Here is a 23,685-nt window from a genome sequence, read left to right as displayed (position 1 = left end):
TAATCAAGACAGTATGGTACTGGCACAAAAACAGAAATGTAGATCAGTGGTACAGGATAGAATGCCCAGAGATAAACCCATGCACAGATGGTCACCTAATTTACGACAAGGGAGGCAACAACATACAATGGAGAAAGGACAGCCTCTTCAATAAGTGGTGCTGGGAAAACTGGACAGCTACATGTAAAAGAATGAAATTAGAACACTACCTAACACCATACACAAAAGTAAACTCCAAATGGATTAAAGACCTAAATGTAAGACCAGACAATATAAAACTCTTAGAGGAAAACATAGGGAAAACACTCTTTGACATAAACCACAGCAAGATCTTTTTTGACCCACCTCCCTGAGTAAGAGAAATAAAAATTAAAATAAACAAATGGGACTTAATTAAACTTAAAAGCTTTTTCACAGCAAAGGAGACCATAAACAAGACAAAAAGACAGCCCTCAGAATGGGAGAAATTATTTGCAAATGCAACAACAGACAAAGGATTAATCTCAAAACATACAAACAGCTCACGGAGCTCAATAACAAAAAAAACAAACAATCCAGTTAAAAAATGGGCAGAAGACCTAAATAGATATTTCACCAAGGAAGACACTCAGATGGCCAACAGGCACACGCAAAGATGCTCAATATCACTAATTATTAGAGAAATGCAAATCAAAACTACAATGAGGTATCACCTCACACCAGTCAGAATGGCCATTATCAAAAAATCTAGAAACAATAAATGCTGGAAAGGGTGTGGTGAAAAGGGAACCCTCCTGCACTGTTGGTGAGAATGTAAATTGATAGAACCACAGTGGAAAACAGTATGGAGGTTCCTTAAACAACTAAAAATAGAAGTACCATATGACCCAGCAATCCCACTACTGGGCATATACCCTGAGAAAACCATAATTCAAAAAGGGACATGTACCACAATGTTCATCACAGCACTATTTACAACAGCCAGGACATGGAACTAACTTAAATGTCCATCAACAGATGAATGGATAAATAAGATGTGGCACATATATAAAATGCAATATCACTCAGCCATGAAAAGAAACGAAATTGAATTATTTGTAGTGGGGTGGATGGACCTAGAGTCTGTCATACAGAGTGAAGTAAGTCAGAAAGAGAAAAACAAATACTGTATTCTAATGCATATATATGGAATCTAAAAAAAAAAAATGGTACTGATGAACCTAGTTGCAGGGCAGGAATAAAGAAACAGACACAGAGAATGGACTTGAGGACACGGGGTGGCAGGGGGAAACGGGCAAAGTGAGAGTAGCATCGACATATATACACTACTGAATGTAAAATAGTTAGCTAGTGGGAAGCAGGTGTTAGCACAGGGAGATCAGCTCAGTGCTTTGTGACGACCTAGAGGGGTAGGATAGGGAGGATGGGAGGGAGGCTCAAGAGCGAGGGGATATGGGGACATGTGTATGCCTATGGCTGATTCACTTTGTTGTACAACAGAAACTAACACAGTATTGTGAAGCAATTATACTCCAATAAATATCTATTAAAAAGAAAAACCTAAATGATGAAAATATTCCTTTTTTAGGGAAGTAAGTATTTCTGTCTTGATATCCAGGTTTCTAAAGAGTATTAAATTAGGTACCAGGATGCTCCAATAACATGGAAAAAGAAAAAAGAGTCAAATTTGGGTTTGCTTTTGTGACATAATAAGAAATATAAGAGTAAGCTGGGACAAAGTGAGAGAGCGGCATGGACATATATAGAGTGGCATGGACATATATACACTACCAAATGTAAAACCGATAGCTAGTGGGAAGCAGCCACATAGCACAGGGAGATCAGCTCGGTGCTTTGTGACCACCTAGAGGGGTGGGGTAGGGAGGGTGGGAGGGAGAGAGACACAAGAGGGAAGAGATATGGGGATATATGTATATGTATAGCTGATTCACTTTGTTATAAAGCAGAAACTAACACACCATTGTAAAGCAATTATACTCCAATAAAGATGTTAAAAAAAAGATTAAAAAAAAGAAAGAAATATATATTTGGTCTCTGTCCCTGGTTGCTGACACAGAGCTCAAAAACCCTTGGAATTTCCTGGGTGACAGGAGTGTCTTTTGTTCTAATGAGGCAATTCGTGGTAGGCTCCTGGCTAGCTTCAGGATTGGGGCTGGTCACCAAACAGATCAAGCCATAATTAGAGGCTTGGAACTTTCAGCCCTATGCCCAATCCTCCGGGGAGGGGAGAGAGATTGGAAATTGAGTTAATAATTGATCATGCCCACATGATGAAGACTCAATAAAAATCTCTATAACAGTGGAATTCGGAAAGCTTCCGGGTTGGTGAACACATCTGTGTGCCAGGAGGGTGGCCCACCTCAGCTCCATGGGGACAGAAGCTCCTGTGCTAAGGACCCTTTTGGACCTTGCCCTCTCTCTCTTTTTTAAAAAAAATATTTATTTATTAATTTATTATTATTGGCTGCACTGGGTCTTCGTTGCTGCGCACAGGCTTTCTCTAGTTACGGTGAGCAGGGGCTACCATTTGTTGCAGTGGGCAGACTTCTCATTGCTGTGGTTTCTCTTGTTGCAGAACACAGGCTCTAGGTGCATGGGCTTCAGTGGTTGCGGCAAGCGGGCTCAGTAGTTGTGGCTCATGGGCTCTAGAGCGCAGGCTCAGTAGTTGTGGTACACAGGCTTAGTTGCTCTGCAGCATGTGGGATGTTCCTGGACCAGGGCTCAAATCCATGTTTCCTGCATTGGCAGGTGGATTCTTAACCACTGCACCACCAGGGAAGTTCCCGTATCTCTCTCTTCATCTGGCTATTCATCTGTGTCCTTCATTATATTCTTTATAATAAACTGGTAAATGTTAAGTATTTCCCTGAGTTCTGTGAGCCATTATAATTGTATTATTAATAGCAAATTACCAAACCTTAGGATGGGGTCATGGGAACCGTGATTTGTAGCCAAGTTGGACAGAAGAGAGGGTAACTTGGGCACCCACTTCTTGCAATTGGTGTCTGAAGTGGAGACCAGTCTTGTGGGACTAAGCCCTTAACCTGTGGGATCTGTGCTAACTCCAGGTAGTTAGTGTCAGACCTGAACTGTAGGATACTCACTTGGTGTCTGGAGAATTGAGGAACTGGTTGGTTGGGAACAACACATTTGGTGTCAGAAATGTTGTGAGTAGAGAAAGTTTTCCTTTAGCTTTTTAATGTAATAATAGAACAATCAATTATATCATCTAATTCCCAGCTCAAAAGTGGAGAAAATAGAAAGTATTCTTAAACAATTCTTACTGAGTAGTGGTAAAGGTGAAGGTTAGGTCCTAAAGACCTACTTAAAATATTTTCATCTGAATTTGTCTAAGGAGAAATTTAGCTATGGTACCAGACTCAAGGTGATCTCTTAACTAACTAGTTATGATCTCATAAGTAGTGCTAGGAAACTCTGATTCTGTAAAACTGATGCCTGGGTGTGCTCTCAAGTTAAACAGGTAAACAGTAATGGATTATCAGAAGATCCAGACTGGCTATATAAAAAAAAATGACTCTGAATGGAAATTTCCACTCTATAGACAGGTGAAAAGGGAAGAAACAAGGGTCTCTCAATCCACCCTTTTCCACTGGATTCCAATCAGGAGAGGGAAGAAAAAGGCAGTTCTCCTTTCAGGGGTGGCTGTGGCTCACTATGGGGACAAGGACACAGGTGGTAATGGGGAATATTCATTGGTATGAGCTCTCCTGAAGGCTGCCATTTTGACACCAAGACCTGGCCCCACCCAACAGCCTATAGGCTCCAGTGCTGGGACATCTCAGACCAAACAACCAACAGGGTGGGAATGCAGCCCCACCCATCAGCAGACAGGCTGCCTAAGTCTTCCTGAACCCACAGCCACGTCTAAACACACCCCTTGAAATGGCCGTGTCCACCAAAGAGACAAGATCCAGCTCCACCCACCAGTGGGCAAGCACCAGTCCCTCCCACCAGGAAGCCTGCACAAGCCTCTTAGACCAGCTTCACCCACCAGAGGGCAGACACCAAAAGCAAGAGGAACTACAATCTTGCAACCTGCAGAACAGAGGCAGCAAACACAGAAAGTCAGACAAAATGAGACAGCAGAGGAATATGTTCCAGACAAAGAAACAAGATAAAACCCCAGAAGAAAAACTAAGTGAAGTGGAGAGACAGGAAATCTACCTGAAAAAGAATTCAGAGTAATGACAGTAAAGATGATCCAAGATATCGGAAAAAGAATGGAGGCACAGATGGAGAAGATAGAAGAAATGTTTAACAAAGAGCTACAAGATATACTGAACAAACACAGTTGAACAATACAATAACTGAAATGAAAAATACAGTAGAAGGAATCAATAGCAGAATAAATGAGTCAAAAGAACAGGTAAGTGAGTTGGAAGACAGAATGGTGGAAACACTGACATGGAACAGACTAAAGAAAAAAGAATGAAAAGAAATGAGGACAGTTTGAGAGACCAACATTAAACACACCAACATCTGCAGTATAGGGGCCCCAGAGAAGATAGAGAGAAAGGGCCTGAGAAAATATTGTAAGAGATAATAGCTGAAAACTTCCCTAACGTGGGAAACGAAACACTCACTCAAGTCCAGGAAGCACAGAGAGTCCCATACAGGATAAACCCAAGGAGGAACATGCTGAGACACACAGTAATCAAACTAACCAAAAATTAAAGAAAAAGAGCAAATATTAAAAGCAACAAGGGAAAAGCAACAAATAACATACAAGGGGATCCCCATAAGGTTATAAGTTGATTTTTCAGCAGAAACTCTGCAGGCCAGAAGGGAGTGGCATGATATATTTAAAGTGATGAAAAGGAAAAACCTACAACCAAGAATACTCTACCCAGCAAGGCTCTCATTCAGATTCAAGGGAGAAGTCAAAAGCTTTACAGACAAGCAAAAGCTAAGAGAATTCAGCACCACCAAAACAGCTTTACAACAAATGCTAAAGGAACTTACCTAGGTGGAAAAGAAAAAGCCACAACTAGAAATAAGAAAACTACAAATGGGAAATCTCACCAGTAAATGGAAACATAAAGTTAGGAAATCATCCATAAACAAAGCCAGCAATTGTGAGAAGAGGAGAGTACAAATGCAGGATATTGGAAATTTATTTGAAATAAAGAGACCAAAAACTTAGAACAATCTTTTATATACATAGACTACTATATCAAAAGCTCCTACTAAGCTCAAACCAAAAATCTACAATAGATGTACACACTAAAAAGAAAGAGGAATCCAAATACAACATTAAAGATAGTCATCAAGTCACAAGAGAAGAGAACAATAGAGGAAGGGAAAGAAAAAGACCTACAAAAACAAGTCCAAAACAGTTAATGAAATGGCAATAAGAACATACATATTGGTAATTATCTTAAATGTAAGTGGATTAAATGCTCCAACCAAAAGATACAGACTGGCTGAATGGATACAAAAAACAAGACCTGTATACATGTTGTCTACAAGAGGCCCACTTCAGATCCAGGGACACATAGAGACAGAAAGTGAGGGGATAGAAAAAGGTATTCCATGCAAATGGAAAGCAAAAGAAAGGTGGAGTAGCAATATTCATATCAGACAAAATAGACTTTAAAATAAAGACTGTTACAAGAGACAAAGAAGGACACTACATAATGATCAAGGGATCAATCCAAGAAGAAGATATAACAATTGTAAATATATATGCACCCACCAAATGAGCCAAAAAAGGAGAAATTGACACTAACACAATAATAGTGAGGGACTGAAATACCCCACTTACATCAAAGAACATATCATCCACACAGAAAATAAATAAGCTAACACAGGCCTTTAATGACACACTAGACCAGACAGACTTAAATGATATTAATAGAGCATTCCATCCAAAAGCAGCAGAATACACATTCTTTTCAACTGCACATGGAACATTCTCCGGGACAGATCACATGCTAGGCCATAAAGCAAGCCTCAGTAAATTTAAGAAAACTGAAATCATATCAAGCATCTTTTCCAACCACAATGCTATGAGATTAGAAATCAACTAGAAGAAAAAAAAAAACTGTAGAAAACACAAACATGTAGAGGCTAAAAATATGCTACTAAACAATCAATAGATCACTGAAAAAATCAAAGAGGAAATAAAAAAAATACCTAGAGGGCTTCCCTGGTGGCGCAGTGGTTGAGAGTCCGCCTGCCGATGCAGGGGATACGGGTTCATGCCCCGGTCCGGGAAGATCCCACATGCCGCGGAGCGGCTGGGCCCGTGAGCCATGGCTGCTGAGCCTGCGCGTCCGGAGCCTGTGCTCCGCAACGGGAGAGGCCACAACAGTGAGAAGCCTGCGTACCGCAAAACAAAAACAAAAACAAAAAAAAACCCTAGAGATAAATGAAAATGAAAGCATGATGATCCAAAACCTATGCGATGGAGCCAGCCCTTCTCTGGCTGGAAGCAGCATTTCTCTGGGCGCCAAGGTGAGAGTGGAAGTGGTGTTGTGCAGGGAGTGGGGGGCAAGGCACCACGGGTCGGCAGGCAAGGCGCGAGGTTCACGGTGCTGGGCTGGATGTCAAGGATGCATTCCAAGACAGTTCTAAAAATATGTCACCAGCTCCAACCTTATAGTTGATCTAGCCATGGAAAACCTCATTGGAACCTCACGAGATCAGACCATACTGAAACTCTTAAAAACCCTTCCCATCAAAAAGTATCGGGGGGCTTCCCTGGTGACACAGTGTTTGAGAGTCCATCTGCTGATGCAGGGGACACGGGTTCGTGCCCCGGTCCGGGAGGATCCCCTGGGCCCGTGAGCCATGGCTGCTGGGCCTGCGCGTCCGGAGCCTGTGCTCCGCAGTGGGAGGGGCCACATCAGTGAGAGGCCCGCATACCGCAAAAAAAAAAAAAAAAAAAAAAAAAAAGTATCAGGAAAGAAAATCAGGAATGATATATACCTACGACTTCAAGAAAGTTCCTGTATAAGCTAACAGTTTAGCAGATCAGCTAGCTTCTTTGATCATCAAGCAGACGTAGTCAACCCAGTAACACAAAAGAGGAAAACGTCTCTATATCAGTGTTTTTCACATTATGCATGTGACCCATTTAGTAGGTCATGAAATCAATTTTGTGAGTCACAATGAACATTTTTAAAAACAAAATAAAAAATATCAGAGTGCTTTGCATGAATCCTTTGCCAGAATTTTACACCTTGCAAGGAATACTAAGGTCAGTTTCAATATGTGGAAAGATATTTGATGGAGGGGATATGAGGAATAGAATGTACATTGATTGCCTAAGAAATGGTTTTTCAATCATTTGTCTGCTGATGTCTTATTTGGTTTTCATAATAACAGGTTGATGTGCAATCTAGTTTATATATTACCATGACTTGCAACTGGATATAAAGTCTGAGATGTTCCACTGAGATGCAGCTGCAAACTGCATTTTTTGGAAAGATGTTATCTAGGCTATAAAAAATATATATATATATATATATACATGAATGGCAATTATAGTTAATGGCAAATATTATAACTGCCTCTTTTCAAAATTGCTTTTAAAATGGATCATTTCTTTTTTAAAAGAAAGAGGAATAATGACGTGAAATATGCAGAAACATGTTCAAGTTCTACAGCTGGATCTCCAAGTATGAATAGTGACAATATTGAGAAAAATGTTGACTCTAATCTGCAAACATCAACTTCGTTTGAGCCACATTTCAAAAAGAAAAACGTAACTGCAAGACATTATAATGAAGATTATTTAAAATATGGTTTTATCAAAAGTGAAAAACCCTTTGAAAATGACAGTCTTCAGTGTGTTATTTGTAATAATATTCTTGCAAATGAAAGCTTAAAACCTTCAAAATTAAAAAGGTACTTAGAAACACAGCATGCTGAACTTATTGATAAGCCTCTTGAATACTTTCAAAGAAAGAAAATAGATGTAAAGTCATCAACACAATTTCTTAGTTGCTCTACTACTGTTAGTGAGAAAACATTATTATCATCATATTTAGTTGCATATCATGTGGCAAAAGAGAACATGGCTCACACAGATGCTGAAAAAATTATTCTTCCAGCATGTTTGGATATGGTGCATACAATTTTTTACGATAAATCTGCTGATAAATTAAAAACTATTCCTAGTGATAACACAGTATCTCTTCAAATTTGTACGGTTGCCGAACATTTAGAGGCAATGCTTATTACTCAGTTACAGTCGGCAATAAACTTTGCAATCCAGCTTGATGAAATCACAGATACTGGAAGCTGCACAGCACTTTTAGTCTATGTCAGATATGCGTGGCAAGGCGATTTTATGGAGGATTTTTTGTGTTGTTTAAACTTAACCTCACACCTAAATGGATTATATATTTTCACAGAATTAGAAAGGTGCATTGTTGGTCAGTATAAATTAAACTGGAAAAACTTCAAAGGAATTACAAGTGATGGAACAGCAAACATAACTGGAAAACAGAGCAGAGTAATTAAAAAATTGCTACAAGTTACTAGTGCTGCGTGGAGTCACTGTTTTATACATCGTGAAGCGTTAGCGTCCAGAGAGATTCCACAGAAGCTCATGGAAGTACTGAAAAATGCAGTGAAAGTTGTTAACTTTATTAAAGGAAGCTCACTAAATAGCCGAATGCTTGAAACATTTTATTCGGAGATTGGAGCTAATTATACCCACTTACTGTATCATACCAAAGTTCGTTGGTTGTCACAAGGGAAAATACTAAGCAGCGTTTACGAACTCAGGAATGAGATCCATGGTTTTCGCATTGAAAAGAAATCTCATTTGGCAACTATTTTTGAGGATGATATTTGGGTAACGAAACTGCCATATTTAACTGATATTTTTGGAATCTTTAATGAACTACGTTTAAAGCTACAGGGGAAAAACAGTGATATATTCCAACATGCCGAACGTATCCAAGGACTCCAGAAGGCATTGTTGTTGTGGCAAGTGAGGCTTAAAAGCAACCGTCCTAGCTACTACATGTTTCCAAGGTTTTTGCAGCACATTGAAGAGAATGTTGTTAATGAAAACATTTTGGAAGAAATAAAACTAGAGATATTGTTGCATCTCACTTCTCTATGTCAAACTTTTAACCATTTATTCCCAGAAGAGAAATTTGAAACATTAAGACAGAATTGTTGCATAAAAGATCCGTTTGCTTTTTGAAACCCAGAATCAATAATTGAGTTAAACTTGGTGCCTGAAGAAGAAAATGAATTATTGCAGCTCAGTTCTTCATATACATTGAAGAATGATTATAAAACACTAAGTTTATCAGCATTTTGGATTAAGATAAAGGAAGACTTCCCTTTGATAAGTCGAAAGAGTATCCTGCTATTATTACCATTCACAACAACTAGTTTGTGTGAACTAGGATTTTCAGTCTTAACCCAGTTAAAAATAAAGGAAAGGAATGGATTAAATGATGCAGCAGATATGCTAGTAGCATTATTCTCCTGTGTTCCAGACTGGAATGAACTTACGAACAGGCAAGCACGCCTACCACGTTAAATAAATCTTTTTTTTAAATTGGAGTATAGTTGCTTTACAGTATTGTGTAAATAAATCTTACCTGGGTTTTTTGTTTTTGCAAAAAAAAAAAAAACCTACGTGACACATCAAAAGCAGTTCTAAGATGGAAGTTTATAGCAATACGATCTTACCTCAGTAAACAAGAAAAATCTCAAATAAACAAGCTAACTTACACCTAAAGCAACTAGAGGAAGAAGAACAAAGAAAACCCAAAGTTAGTAGAAGGAAAAAATCCTAAAGAGCAGAGCAGAAATAAATGAAATAGAGATGAAGAAAACAATACAAACGATCAATGAAACTGAAAGCTTGTTCTTTGAAAAGATAAATAAAATTGATAAACTGTTAGCCAGACTCATTAAGAAAAAAAGGGAGAGGGCTCAAATCTATAAAATTAGACATGAGAAAGGAGAAGTTACAATGGACACCACAGAAATGATCCTTTGATCATAAAAGACTACTACAAGCAACTCTATGCCAATAAAATAGACAACCTAGAAGAAATGGACAAATTCTTAGAAAGGTACAATCTCCCAAGACTCAACAGGAAGGTACAGAAAATATGAACAGACCAATCACAAGTACTGAAATTAAAACTGTGATTTAAATACTCCCAACAAACAAAAGTCCAGGACCAGATGGTCTCACAGGCGAATTCTATGAAACATTTAGAGAACAGTTAACACGTATCCTTCTGAAACTATTTTTTAAAATTGCAGAGGAAGGAACACCCCAAACTCATTCTATGAGGCCACCATCACCCTGATACCAAAACCATACTAAGATACCACAAAAAAAGAAAATCGTAGACCAATATCACTGATGAACATAGATGTAAAAATCGTCAACTAAGTACTAGCAATCCGAATCCAACAATACAATAAAAGGATCATACACCATGATCAAGTGGGATTTATCCCAGGGATGCAAGGAGTTTTCAGTATTCTCAAATCAATCAATGTGATACACCACATTAACAAGTTGAAGAATAAAAAACATATGATCATCTCAATAGATGCAGGAAAAGCTTTTGACAAAATTCAACATCAATTTACGTTAAAAACTCTCCAGAAAGTGGGCATAGAGGGAGCATAACTCAACATAACAAAGGCCATATGTGAAAAACCCAGAGCTAACATCATACACAACAGTGAAAAGCTGAAAGCATTTCCTCTAAGATCAGGAACAAGACAAGGATGTCCACTCTCGCCACTTCTTTCAACATAGTTTTGGAAGTCCTAGTCATGGCAATCAGAGAAGGAAAAGAAAGAAAAGGAATCCAAGTTGGAAAAGAAGAAGTAAAACTGTCACTATTTGCAGATGACATGATACTATACATAGAAAATCCTAAAGATGCTATGAGAAAACTACTAGAGCTCATCAATGAATTCAATAAAGTTGCAGGATACAAAATTAATACACAGAAATCTGTTGCATTTCTATACACTAACAGTGAAAGGTCAGAAAGATAAATTAAGGAAACAATCCCATTTACCATCAAATCAAAAAGAATAAAACACCTAGGAATAAACCTACTAAGGAGGCAAAAGACCTGTCTCTGAAAACTATAAGATGCTGATGAAAGAAATCAATGATGACACAAACAGATAGAAAGATATACCATGCTCTTGGACTGGAGGAATCAATATTGTGAAAATGACTATACTACCCATATCAATCTACAGATTCAATGCAATCCCTGTCAAATTACCAATGGCATGTTTTGCAGATCTAGAACAAAAAAATCTTAAAATTTATATGGAAACACAAAAGACCCTAAGGAGCCAAAGCAATCTTGAGAAAGAAAAACGGGGCTGGAGGAATCAGGTTCCCTGACTTCAGACTATACTATAAAGCTACAGTAACCAAAATAGTATGGTATTGCACAAAGACAGACTTATAGATCAATGGAACAGAATAGAAAGCCTGGAAATAAACCCACACGCCTATGGTCAATTAATCTATGACAAAGGAGGCAAGAATATACAATGGAGGAAAGATAGTCTCTTCAATAAGTGGTGCTGGGAAAACTGGACAGCTACTGTAAGGGAATGAAATTAGAACATTTTCTAACACCATACACAAAAATAAACTCAAAATGGTTTAAAGACCTAAAGGTAAGACCAGATACTATAAAACTCCTAGAGGAAAACATAGGCAGCACACTTTTTGACATAAATTGCAGCAAAATCTTTTTCAATTCGTCTCCTAGAGTAATGGAAATAAAAACAAAAATAAACAAATGGTGCCTAATTAAACTTAAAATCCTTTCCACAGCAAAGGAAATCATAAAACGAAAAGGCGACACAAAGAATGGGAGAAAATATTTGCAAATGAAGTGACTGACAAGAGATTAACCTCCAAAAGATGTATGCATCTCTATGTTCACTGCAGCACTATTGACAGTAGCCAAGACATGGAAGCAACCTAAATGTCCATTGACAGAGGAATGGATAAAGAAGATGTGGTACATATATACAATGGAATATTACTCAGCCATAAAAAGAATGAAATAATGCCATTTGCAGCAACATGGATGGACCTAGAGATTATCACACTAAGTGAAATAAGCCAGACAGAGAAAGACAAATATATGATATCAGTTATATGTGAAATGTAAAAAAAAAAAATGATACAAATGAACTTATTTGCAAAACAGAAACAGACTCAGAGACTTAGAAAATAAACTTATGATTACCAAAGGGGAAAGATGGGGGGAGAGAAAAATTAGGAGGTTAGGATTAACATATACACACTACTATATATAAAGGGAACTCTACTCAATACTCCGTAATAACCTATATGGGAAAATATTTTTTAATTGGGGTATAGTTGTTTTACAATGTTGTCTTAGTTTCTGCTGTACAATGAAGTAAATCAGCTATATGTATACATATATCCCCTCCCACTTGGACCTCCCTCTCACCCACCCCTATGCCACCCATCTAGGTCTCCACAAGGCACCAAGCTGAGCTCCCTGTGTTATAGAGCAGGTTCCCACTAGCTATCTATTTTACACATGGTAGTGTATAAACATCAATCCCAATCTCCCAATTCATCCCACCCCCATTCCCACCTGCCGTGTCCACACATCCACTCTCTACATCCGTCTCTATTCCTGCCCTGCAAATAGGTTCATCTGTACCATTCTTCTAGATTCCACATATATGCATTAACATATGATATTTGTTTTTCTCTTTCTGACTTCACTCTGTATGACAGACAGGAAAAGAATTTGAAAAAGAATAGATATGTGTATATGTATAACTGAATCACTTTGCTGTATACCTGAAACTAACATGACATTGTAAATCACTTATACTCCAATATAAAATTAAAATTTAAAAAAAAGAAAGAAAATGGCTCTGCCTGTTTACCTAGGGCTGGTGGAAAACTATACTTAAGCCAGACTTGGAAAGTTTCAGGCTTCAGTGCTATTCAGTTTAAAAAGAGACTTCAGAGACAAGAGAGGTCTCACTGGGTGGTTAGAACCTTAACTCTTAAAAGAGGTGTTGAGGGAGTTCTCTGGTGTCCTAGTGGTTAGGATTCCTGGCTTTCACTGCTGTGGCCCGGATTCAATCCCTGGTCAGGGAACTGAGATCCCGCAAGCCGTGTGGCACGGCAAAAAAAAAAAAAAAAAAAAGAGGTGTTGAACTATATACAATGCAGTTCTGGTTTGATATTGACCAAGATTTCCTAATCTCTGATTCAGTGTACTTTCTACTATTTCTTTTCTAATGGACTGTACAGCTGGAGCATATTTTATCTTCTCATCGGCTCTCCTGGGCCTGTTAGCTTTTGGTAAATGATTGATTTCTTCTGTTCCAGTTCAGTGAAGTGGCATAAGGGTGCTGTGGCTGTATTGAGTTAATTCTCTCTGACCAGCTCTGGCTTTCCTATAACTAGCCAAACATCTGGAACAGAACATCTAGGCAATTTCTGACCAATTTTGGGAGGAGGCACTAATGCCTCGACAGATCAGCACAGTCAACCTATCTTGTCAAGGGAAGTTTCTGCCTTATCAAACATATTTCTCCATAGGAAAGTATCAAAAATGAGGTTCTGAAACCTTGCCAAGTGGAGAGATAAACTGAATCCACTTTCAGGACTAGGAAGAAGCAACTCTTGGTATAGGATACAAGATTAACATACAGAAATCTGTTGCATTTCTTTACACTAACAATGAAGTATCGGGAATTCCCTGGCAGTCCAGTGGTTAGGACTCTGCACTTTCACTGCTGAGGGCCTGTGTTCAATCCCTGGTTGGGGAACTAAGATGCCAGAAGCAACACGTGGACATAAATAAATAAATAAATAAGTAAATAAAGTGTTCATCTGTTTTAAAAAAAAGCAATGACGTATCAGAAAGAGAAAGTAAGAAAACAATCCCGTTTAAAGTCACATCAAAAAAAATAATAAAATACTTAGGAATAAACCTGACCAAGGAGGTGAAAGACCTATATACTGAGAATTATAAAACACTGATAAAGGAAATTGAAGATGATTCACAGAAATAGAAAGATATCCCATGTGCTTCGATTGGAAGAACTAATATTGTTCAAATGGCCATACTACCCAAAGCAATCTACAGATTTAATGCAATCCCTATCAAATTACCCATGACATTTTTGACAGAACTACAACAAATAATCCTAAAATTTCTATAGAACCACAGGAGACCCAGAATTGCCAAAGGAATCCTGAGGAAAAAGAACAAAGCTGGAGGCATAACCCTTCCAGACTTCAGAAAATACTACAAAGCTATAGCAAACAAACAGTGTGGTAGTGGCACAAAAACAGATGTATGGATCAATGGAACAGAATAGAGAGCCCAGAAATAAACCAACACACCTACAGTCAATTAATCTTCAACAAAGGAGGCAAGAATATACAATGCAGTGTATAATTCAGCCCGTGGTGTTGGGAAAGCTAGACAGCCCACATGTAAATCAGTGAAGTCAGAACACTCCCTTACCCCCTACACAAAAATAAACTCAAAATGTCTTAAAGACTGAAATATCAGATATGACACTTTAAAACTCCTAGAAGAGAACATAGGCAAAACATTCTCTGACATAAATTGTAACAATGTTTTCTTAGGTCAGTCTCCCAAGGCAAAAAAAATAAAAACAAAAAAATAAACAAATGGGACCTAATCAAACTGAAAACCTTTTGCACAGCAAAGGAAACCATAAACATAATGAAAATACAACCCACAGAATGGGAGAAAATATTTGCAAATGATGCGACTGACAAGGGATTAATCCAAAATATACAAACAGCTCATAGAACTCAAAAGCAAAATACCAAATAACTCATTCAAAAAATGGGCAGAAGACCTAAATAGACATTTCTCCAAAGAAGACACACAGATGGCCAACAGGCACATGGAAATGTGCTCAACACTGCTAATTATTAGAGAAAAGCAAATCAAAACTACAATGAGGTACCACCTCACACAGATCAGAATGGCCATCATTAAAAAGTCAACAAATAACAAATACTGGAGAGGGTATGGAGAAAAGTGAACCCTCCTACACTGTTGGTGAGAATATACACTGGTGCAGCCACTATGGAAAACAGTATGGTGGTTCCTTAAAAAACTAAAAACAGAGTTGCCATATCATCCAGCAATCCCACTCCTGGGCATATATCTGGACAAAACTCTAATTTAAAAATATACATGCAGGGCTTCCCTGGTGGCACAGTGGTTGAGAGTCTGCCTGCCAATGCAGGGGACACGAGTTCGTGCCCCGGTCCAGGAAGATCCCACATGCCACAGAGTGGCTGGGCCCGTGAGCCATGGGCGCTAAGCCTGCACGTCTGGAGCCTGTGCTCCACAACAGGAGAGGCCATAACAGTGAGAGGCCCACGTACCGCAAAAAAAAAAAAAAAAATATATATATATATATATATATATACATGCACCCAAATGTTCACAGCAACACTATTTACAATAGCCAAGACATGGAAGCAACCTAAATATCCATTGACAGATGAATGGATAAAGAAGATGTGGTATATATACACAATGGAATACTACTCAGTCATAAAAAAGAATAAAATAATGCCATTGGCAGCAACGTGGATAGACGTAGAGATTATCTTACTAAATGAAGTAAGTCAGAAGGAGAAAAACAAATACCATATGATACCAAATTTGTGTGGAATCTAAAATGACACAAATGAACTTATTTATGAAAGAGAAATAGACTCACACACATAGAAAACAAACTTATGGCTACCAAAGGGGAAAGGGGGTGGGGGAGGGATAAATTAGGAGTTTGGGAATAGAAGATACAAACTACTGTATATAAAATAGATAAACAACAAGGTCCTACTATATAGCACAGGGAAGTATATTCAATATCCTGTAATAAACCATAATGGAAAAGAATATGAAAAAGAATAGGTATATACATGTATAACTGAATCACTTTGCTGTACAGCAGAAATTAACACAACACTGTCAATCAACTATACTTCAATTTTTAAAAAAGAGAGAACATTGGACAACAACAACAAAAAAGAAAAAAGCCACATAAAATAGTATTTTTTTTCCCTCCAAACTGGCAGAATTAATCAGGAGGAAATGCAACGGGGAATATTAAAAGTTTTACTTTAATCTGGAAGAAACTGGACATTTTTTTCTTTTCTAAAGAATAATTTAGACATTCATTAAGAATTATTTATATAGTATATTCTCCTGAATCTGCCAAGTTAACCCTGAATATCAAAAGGCTGAAGTTTTTTAGCATAATCTCAGTCCCTGAGCTTTATTTATGACATCTGTACCAAGCACCTGTGATTTAAAAAACACTTGATATTACAATAATAACACAATGAATCCTGGCCTAATAAACATCACATAGGTGGTTAAAAAATACACTTTATAGGGTTTCCCTGGTGGCGCAGTGGTTGAGAGTCCGCCTGCTGATGCAGGGGACACAGGTTCGTGCCCTGGTCTGGGAAGATCCCACATGCCGCAGAGCGGCTGGGCCCGTGAGCCATGGCCACTGAGCCTGCACATCCAGAGCCTGTGCTCTGCAACAGGAGAGGCCACAACAGTGAGAGGCCCGCGTACCACGAAAAAAAAAAAAAGAATCTGCCTGCCAATGCAGGGGACACGGGTTTGAGCCCTGGTCCGGGAAGATCCCACATGCCACGGAGCAACTAAGCCCGTGTGCCACAACTACTGAGCCTGCATACCACAACTACTGAAGCCCGTGCGCCTAGAGCCTGTCTCCGCAACAAGAGAAGCCATAGCAATGAGAAGCCTGCACACCGCAACGAAGAGTAGCCCCCACTCGACACAGCTAGAGAAATCTTGCGCGCAGCAACGAAGACCCAATGCCAAAATAAATAAATAAATAATTAAAAAAACCCCACACACGGGGGCTTCCCTGGTGGCGCACTGGTTGAGAATCTGCCTGCCAATGCAGGAGAAACGGGTTTGAGCCCTGGTCTGGGAAGATCCCACATGCCGCGGAGCAACTAGGCCCGTGAGCCACAACTACTGAGCCTGCGCGTCTGGAGCTTGTGCTCCGCAACAAGAAAGGCCATGACAGTGAGAGGCCCGCACACCACAATGAAGAGTGGCCCCCGCTCGTTGCAACTAGAGAAAACCCACGCACAGAAGCAAAGACCCAACACAGTCAAAAATAAGTAAATAAATTAATTAAAAAACAAAACCCACACACGTGTTTAAAAAAATAAATAAATTTATATAAGATAGGTAACATATTAGTACATGGATTTCATACCACTAACTACATATTAGTATTTTCCTACTACATTGAAACAAATTTCTCCTCTAGTAACAAATCCCAGAGGAAGCATCCAGCAGTGAGTACAGACTGCATATTAACCTCTACTTTTTTCACATCCCAAGTCTCAGAAACATTATATACTGATGGTACTATGTGGGTGAATCCATTGATAAAATCTATGAAAGATATATAACTCATATATAATCATATGTAGTATTTCCAAAAGTTAATGTTTATTAATGTAATAAAAAACATGCAATAATCTCAAAAGATGTAGAAATATATTCCATTACATGGAAATATGGTCACACTATGTTGAATAATAAAAGCAGATTACCAAAAGTATTAATGTGTTATTTGTTCTAAAATGCATATACCTAAAGAGAAGAAGACTGGAAATATATAATATACATAAAATATTAAAGAATGATTATATCTGGGTGATTTTAATTATCTTTCTGCTTCTCTGAATTTCCCAAATTTTCTGTAATAAATAAGTAGTTTTTTAATGGGGAAAAACAATAAAAGCTATGTTTCAAAGTGTAACAATAAACAAAAGGGTCCTGCTTCCCAGGATGGATTATCTTTGCTTCTTATTTAAATAAGCGTGTGCCTTTCGTACAAGGTACTATGACAATCTAGTAGCACTCACCTGTCCAACTGCTTGCAAGTTATAGCAGACGATGTCCTTATTGGCTGCTGAAGTTCCATAGAGAAGTGCCTCAATGAGCCAGTATATCCCCAGGAGGAGGTCAGAGAAGCTCAGATAAACGAGTGGCCTTATCTGTAAAGGAATAAAATTCATAATTTCAAAAATGATATAGACAGGAGAATGTAACAATTAATTACTTTTATGTTTTACCCTTCTAGTAGAAATCTGGGCATAATTTTTCTGGGGCCTCTGCTATTGGTTGACTGGGGAATATAAAGGAATACTCCAAGTAGGAAGTAATCTGTAATCACAACTATCCCAACTGTTCTAGAACCAGACTATTCATGGAAGTATTAGCATTGGAAATTCTTCCTCAAGGAAAGAGTGAAAAGATGAGAAATTCTGTGATGGAGACATACCACAAATGGGAAATTTTAAGTGCTCTAGCTGCACAGTCAACATCTTCTAACAATAAGAAATGAGGGGCTTCCCTGGTGGCGCAGTGGTTGAGAGTCCACCTGCCGATGCAGGGGACACGGGTTCGTGCCCCAGTCTGGGAAGATCCCACATGCCGCGGAGCAGCTAGGCCTGTGAGCCATGGCCGCTGAGCCTGCGCATCCGGAGCCTGTGCTCTGCAGTGGGAGAGGCCACAACAGTGAGAGGCCCGCATACCGCAAAAAAAAAAAAAGAAAAGAAAAGAAATGAGATTATCACCTGAGTGTTTTAGGATATGGTTGAGAACTCAAAGAAAATGAAAACAGGTTTTTTTTTAATCTTCATAGAGTTTAATTTGATCTAAAAGAAATAGTTGAAAAATTTGCCCACATTCAAATGAAAAATGTCTGTGTCAAAAGACACCATAAAGAAAGTGAAAAGACATGCCACAAAGTGGGAGAAGATATTTGTTAACACATATGACTAACAAAGGACCAGTATCCAAACAATATTAAAAACAAAGCACGGACTTCCCTGGTGGTCCAGTGGTTAAGAATCCGCCTGTCAATGCAGGGGACATGGGTTTGAACCCTGTTCTGGGAAGATCCCACATGCCGCAGAGCAACTAAGCCCGTGTGCCACAACTACTGAGCCTGTGCTCTAGAGTCCATGAGCCACAACTACTGAGCCCACGTGCCACAACTACTGAAACCCGCACACCTAGAGCTTACGCTCCGCAACAAGAGAAGCCACTGCAATGAGAAGCACGTGCACCACAGTGAAGAGTAGCCCCCGCTCGCCGCAACTAGAGAAAGCCCGCGGGCAGCAACAAAGACCCAGCGTAGCCAAAAATAAATAAATAAATAAAATTTACTTTTTTTTTTTAATTTACTTTTAAAAAACAAAGCAAACAAAAGCTCTTCAAAGCAATAAGAAAAACCAATAGAAAAAAAATGGACAAAAGATTTGAACAGGTACTTAAGAAATCCAAATGGCTGTAAAAATGTGAAAATATGCCTGACCCCATTAGTAATCAAGGAAATTAAAAAATTAAAACTATAAGGAGAACAAAAGTCAATAAATCAATCAATCTACAATGGGATGAAAATTACACACCCATGGCAAAAATTTTTAAAGTCTGACAATATCAAATATTAACAGGAACATGAAGCAATAGGACATTTCATACACTGCTGGCACAACTATTTGGAAAAAGTCTGGCACTATCTAGGGTATATGAATATCCTATATTCTGTTATTAGGTAAAATCACTAGAGAAATTTTTGCATGTGTGCATCAGAAGACATGTACAAGATTGTTTATAGCAGCACAGATAGATATACTGTGGTATGTTCATAATATAGAATGCTAAGCATCAGTGAAAAAGAAATGAACCAGAGCTGTACACAACGCCATGGACAAATCTCAGAAGTGATACTGAGGGAAAAAAGCAAATCACAAAGCAATACATACCAAAAAATAGTATTATCCCATTTATGTCAAGTTCAAAAATGCAAAACTAAATTGTTTAGGGATATATACATTACTGGTAAAACTATACATAAAAGCCAAGAAATGATTAAGCAAAAATCTGGATAGTGGTTACTGCTAGAGGTGAGGTTGTGATTGGGAAGGAGTACAGTAGGAATGTTTGGGGATATGAGCGATTCCTATTTCTTGTCCCAGGTTTGGTTTATAGTCATCCATTATATAGCACACATGAGTTTTATGCCTTCTAAACCATGGCTGGTATATCTCACAGTAAAAAAGTAAAGTTAAAAATTTTTGGTGCCCCCACCACTGGGCCCACAGGCTGGCCCGGTCCCTGGGATGTACCCCCCGTGCAAAAAAATTACTAAGTTATCAACAGATACTACCTAATATAAGAACTAATCTCCTCAACTGTACAAAAGGGAATTTTTCTCATACTTTTCTTCCAAATGAGAGGAAAGTTAAGATGCTAATACCTTGCTAATAGGGGTAAATGGTCAAGCTGCTTTGGCTAACACAAACAAAAACAAGTGAAATAATATTTTAAACTGTATTTACTAAATATCAGATACAATTATTTTAACAACATATATCCTTTGCTACAAGGAAGCCTGTTAAGGTTCCAGCCAGGTGGCATATTCCTAGATTTTACTGGTCTATGACCTATCACAAGTTTATAACTGTTAATGGGTGAAAAATTAAAACTGAATACAAAATAAACTCTGGAGCAGAAAGGTGGCCAAGCAGCTTTTGTGAGCAAGAACATAATTATGGTCATTGAGTCAATAAATAGCCTTATATATAGGGAACTGTTGGCCATTAAAACACACCTAAGGTCTTTGGCACAGAAATAAAGGATAAAAAGAGGTTTATATACTTTCACTCATGGTTGGAAAATCATGAGTTCTAGTAACAGGAGATAAAATCAATCAATTAAACAACAAAACTTAACTGAGCACCTAGTATTGAAATTAAAAAAGATTTCACCCCTTCTATGTTTAACAAGATACTGTGTCAAAGGTAATACAGAGAAATGTATGATACAGGTCACGCTTTAAGAAAAATACAAACAATAAAAAATTTTTAAAAAGGGACTTCCCTGGCAGTCTAGTGGTTAAGACTCCGTGCTTCCACTGCAGTGGGCACAGGTTTGATCCCTGGCTGAGGAACTAAGATCCCACATGCTGTGCAGCGCAGCCAAAAATATTTTTTTTAATAAAAAAATTAGGGCTTCCCTGGTGGCACAGTGGTTGAGAGTCCGCCTGCCGATGCAGGGGATGCGGGTTCGTGCCCTGGTCCGGGAAGATCCCACGTGCCGTGGAGTGGCTGGGCCCGTGAGCCATGGCCGCTGAGCCTGCGCATCCGGAGCCTGTGCTCCGCAACGGGAGAGGCCACAACAGTGAGAGGCCCGCATACCGCAAAAAAAATAAATAAATAAAATTTTAAAAATTAAAAAAAAAAATTAAATTAAAATAAATAAAAATACAATCAGCATAGTGCATGGTAATAAGAAGAAAAACCTTAAGACATGATCCTAAATATGAAAGCAAAAACTTTAAATATATTTGTACTTGTCTCATTTAAATCAAGAGCAAAGTAAGGTGCAGGGACGGAATGCATTGTGTGAAAGGCTTTCCCTAAGGAGGTTCTGGGTCCAGGTCTAACCTGGTAAGGTGAAACACCTAAAGCAACTCATATTTATACTCTTCCAAAACCCTGCTTCCTGATATTTCTAGTGAAATCAAGTTACAAAGAATATCGAAAGTGACCTTCACAAGGAAATGAAGTGCACTTCACACAAGTGCAGTAAAGTATATCTGCCTCGTGTTTTTTTTTTTTTTTAACACTGGCTGGCCTGGGTTACTTTCTTCTCTCTTAAGGTTGCCTCTCTGAGTTACTCTGAGTTACTGTCTAATCAGCTAGTCCCCTCAAAGATTTCCCATGGATTTCTCCAATTTACTATAATCATTAATTTAATAATTTTTGTCTTTTTCAGATTATGCCTCCCATGTGTTTATGCTGTTAAAAATGTTATTTGATGAAGAAATAAAGGAAAACGGTGGAGCATGGCTGACATTTTTAAGCTGGAAAAATTGGAATCTTCCCTATGCCAAAAAAGCAGAATGTGTAGGAACCACTGAATTAATGATTACTAAGGTCCTTCAGGCTCTGGTTGTGTGAAAGGTATGAGAACCGAAGCCAGAGAAATTAAAGGTCACATCCCAGGCCAAACCAGACCCTACATCTTTATAAAGCTCTAACCCACTGTTATGGCAGAGGTCACCCTAGAGCAGTGGTTTTCAACCAGGAGTGACTGCCTCTCTCAGAAGACATTTGGCAGTATTTGAAGATATTTTTGGTTCTCACAACTGGGTGAGGAAGGTTGCTGCTACATCTATTGGGTAAAGTCTGCTAAATATCCTAAGATGCAGGACAGCCACCCATAACAAATAACCATCTAGCCCAAAAGGTCAGTAGTACTGAGAATCTCTGCTTACCTCTCTCCACAACATAACTTATACTTTATTAACTTAACCACATCTGAACTCAAATTTCAACAAACATTCAGGAAAGAAACATTAGGGAACTCCACATCACAGGAAGATGTGTGGCCTAAGATTACTTTGGCAGGCAATTGACAATACAGTATCAAGACTTCTACTTTCTAGTTTTACTTACATAGTCACATTCTACCTCTGAAATTCAAAATTCTCTTTTCATTAGACATTATATTTCAGTGGTTTAAAAGTGTATGTGAGGGACTTCCCTGGTGGCGCAGTGGTTAGGAGTCTGCCTGCCACTGCGGGGGACGCGGGTTCGAGCCCTGGCCCCGGAGGATCCCACATGCTGCGGAGCAGCTGAGCCCCTGTGCCACAACTGCTGAGCAGCCCCTGCTCGCCATAACTAGAGAAAGCCCGCACATAGCAACGAAGACCCAATGCAGCCAAGGATAAATAAATAAAAATAAATCAAAAAAAAAAAAGTGTATGTGAGAAGCAGCTTTGGAACAAGACAAGTCTGCCTCAACTTCTAGCTCTAACACTTACTAGCTATGAGACCTTAGCCATAGCTAAGCTAAATGTATCATTTTCCACTTTACAAAAGCTCTCTCATACATGTCCTAAACCACGTTTTGCTTAATTTTGTGCCACTTGGCCTGATTAGAAAAACAGTTTTGTTACATTTTTCTTAAAATCTTTTTTTTTGGGGGGGAGCACACCATGCAGCTTGTGGGACCAGGGATTGAACCTGGGCCCAGCAGTGAAAGCCCAGAATCCTAACCACTAGGTCACCAGAGAACTCCCTGATTGATTTTTTTTTTTAATACCTTAAGTATATACTATTTTTATTTGTCAATTATACCTCAATAAAAGGAAGCGTTTTTTTTTTTTTTTTTGCTGTACACAGGCCTCTCACTGTTGTGGCCTCTCCCATTGCGGAGCACAGGCTCCGGACACGCAGGCTCAGCGGCCATGGCTCACGGGCCCAGCCACTCCGCGGCATGTGGGATCCTCCCGGACCAGGGCTACGAACCCGCGTCCCCTGCATCGGCAGGCAGACTCTCAACCACTGCGCCACGAGGGAGGCCCAAGGAAGCTTTCTGACTTGACTTTTTTGGTATGAATAGTTTTACATAGGATGTATTTTTGTTCTATTTTCACTATTAAATTGTAATTGCCTAGAAAGCCAGAACAGCAAAATAAATACCTTTTGTATAGCAGTGTTTGAACTATTTCCAGCCCCACCAGCAATTTTACCAAGATATGAACATCAGAAAACTCACCTCTAGG

The 23,685-nt window shown here is 38.8% G+C and overlaps 1 protein-coding gene across 4 annotated transcripts in view; it reads right to left on the bottom strand.

Annotated features, from left to right (window-relative positions):
* TMEM116 (transmembrane protein 116) overlaps positions 1 to 23,685 on the bottom strand; it is a 131,352-nt gene that overhangs the window by 92,735 nt on the left and 14,932 nt on the right. For all 4 annotated transcript variants that reach the window (XM_060028166.1, XM_060028165.1, XM_060028163.1 and 1 more), the window contains exon 4: positions 17,969 to 18,100. In XM_060028166.1, coding sequence (XP_059884149.1) covers positions 17,969 to 18,100 — 132 coding nt within the window. The remainder of the gene's footprint in view (positions 1 to 17,968; positions 18,101 to 23,685) is intronic.

The sequence above is a fragment of the Delphinus delphis genome, chromosome 13, assembly GCF_949987515.2.
Source record: "Delphinus delphis chromosome 13, mDelDel1.2, whole genome shotgun sequence".
Taxonomy (NCBI): Eukaryota; Metazoa; Chordata; class Mammalia; order Artiodactyla; family Delphinidae; genus Delphinus; species Delphinus delphis.
Note: the sequence above shows the minus strand (reverse complement) of the source record. Positions and strands in the feature narration are given on the sequence as shown.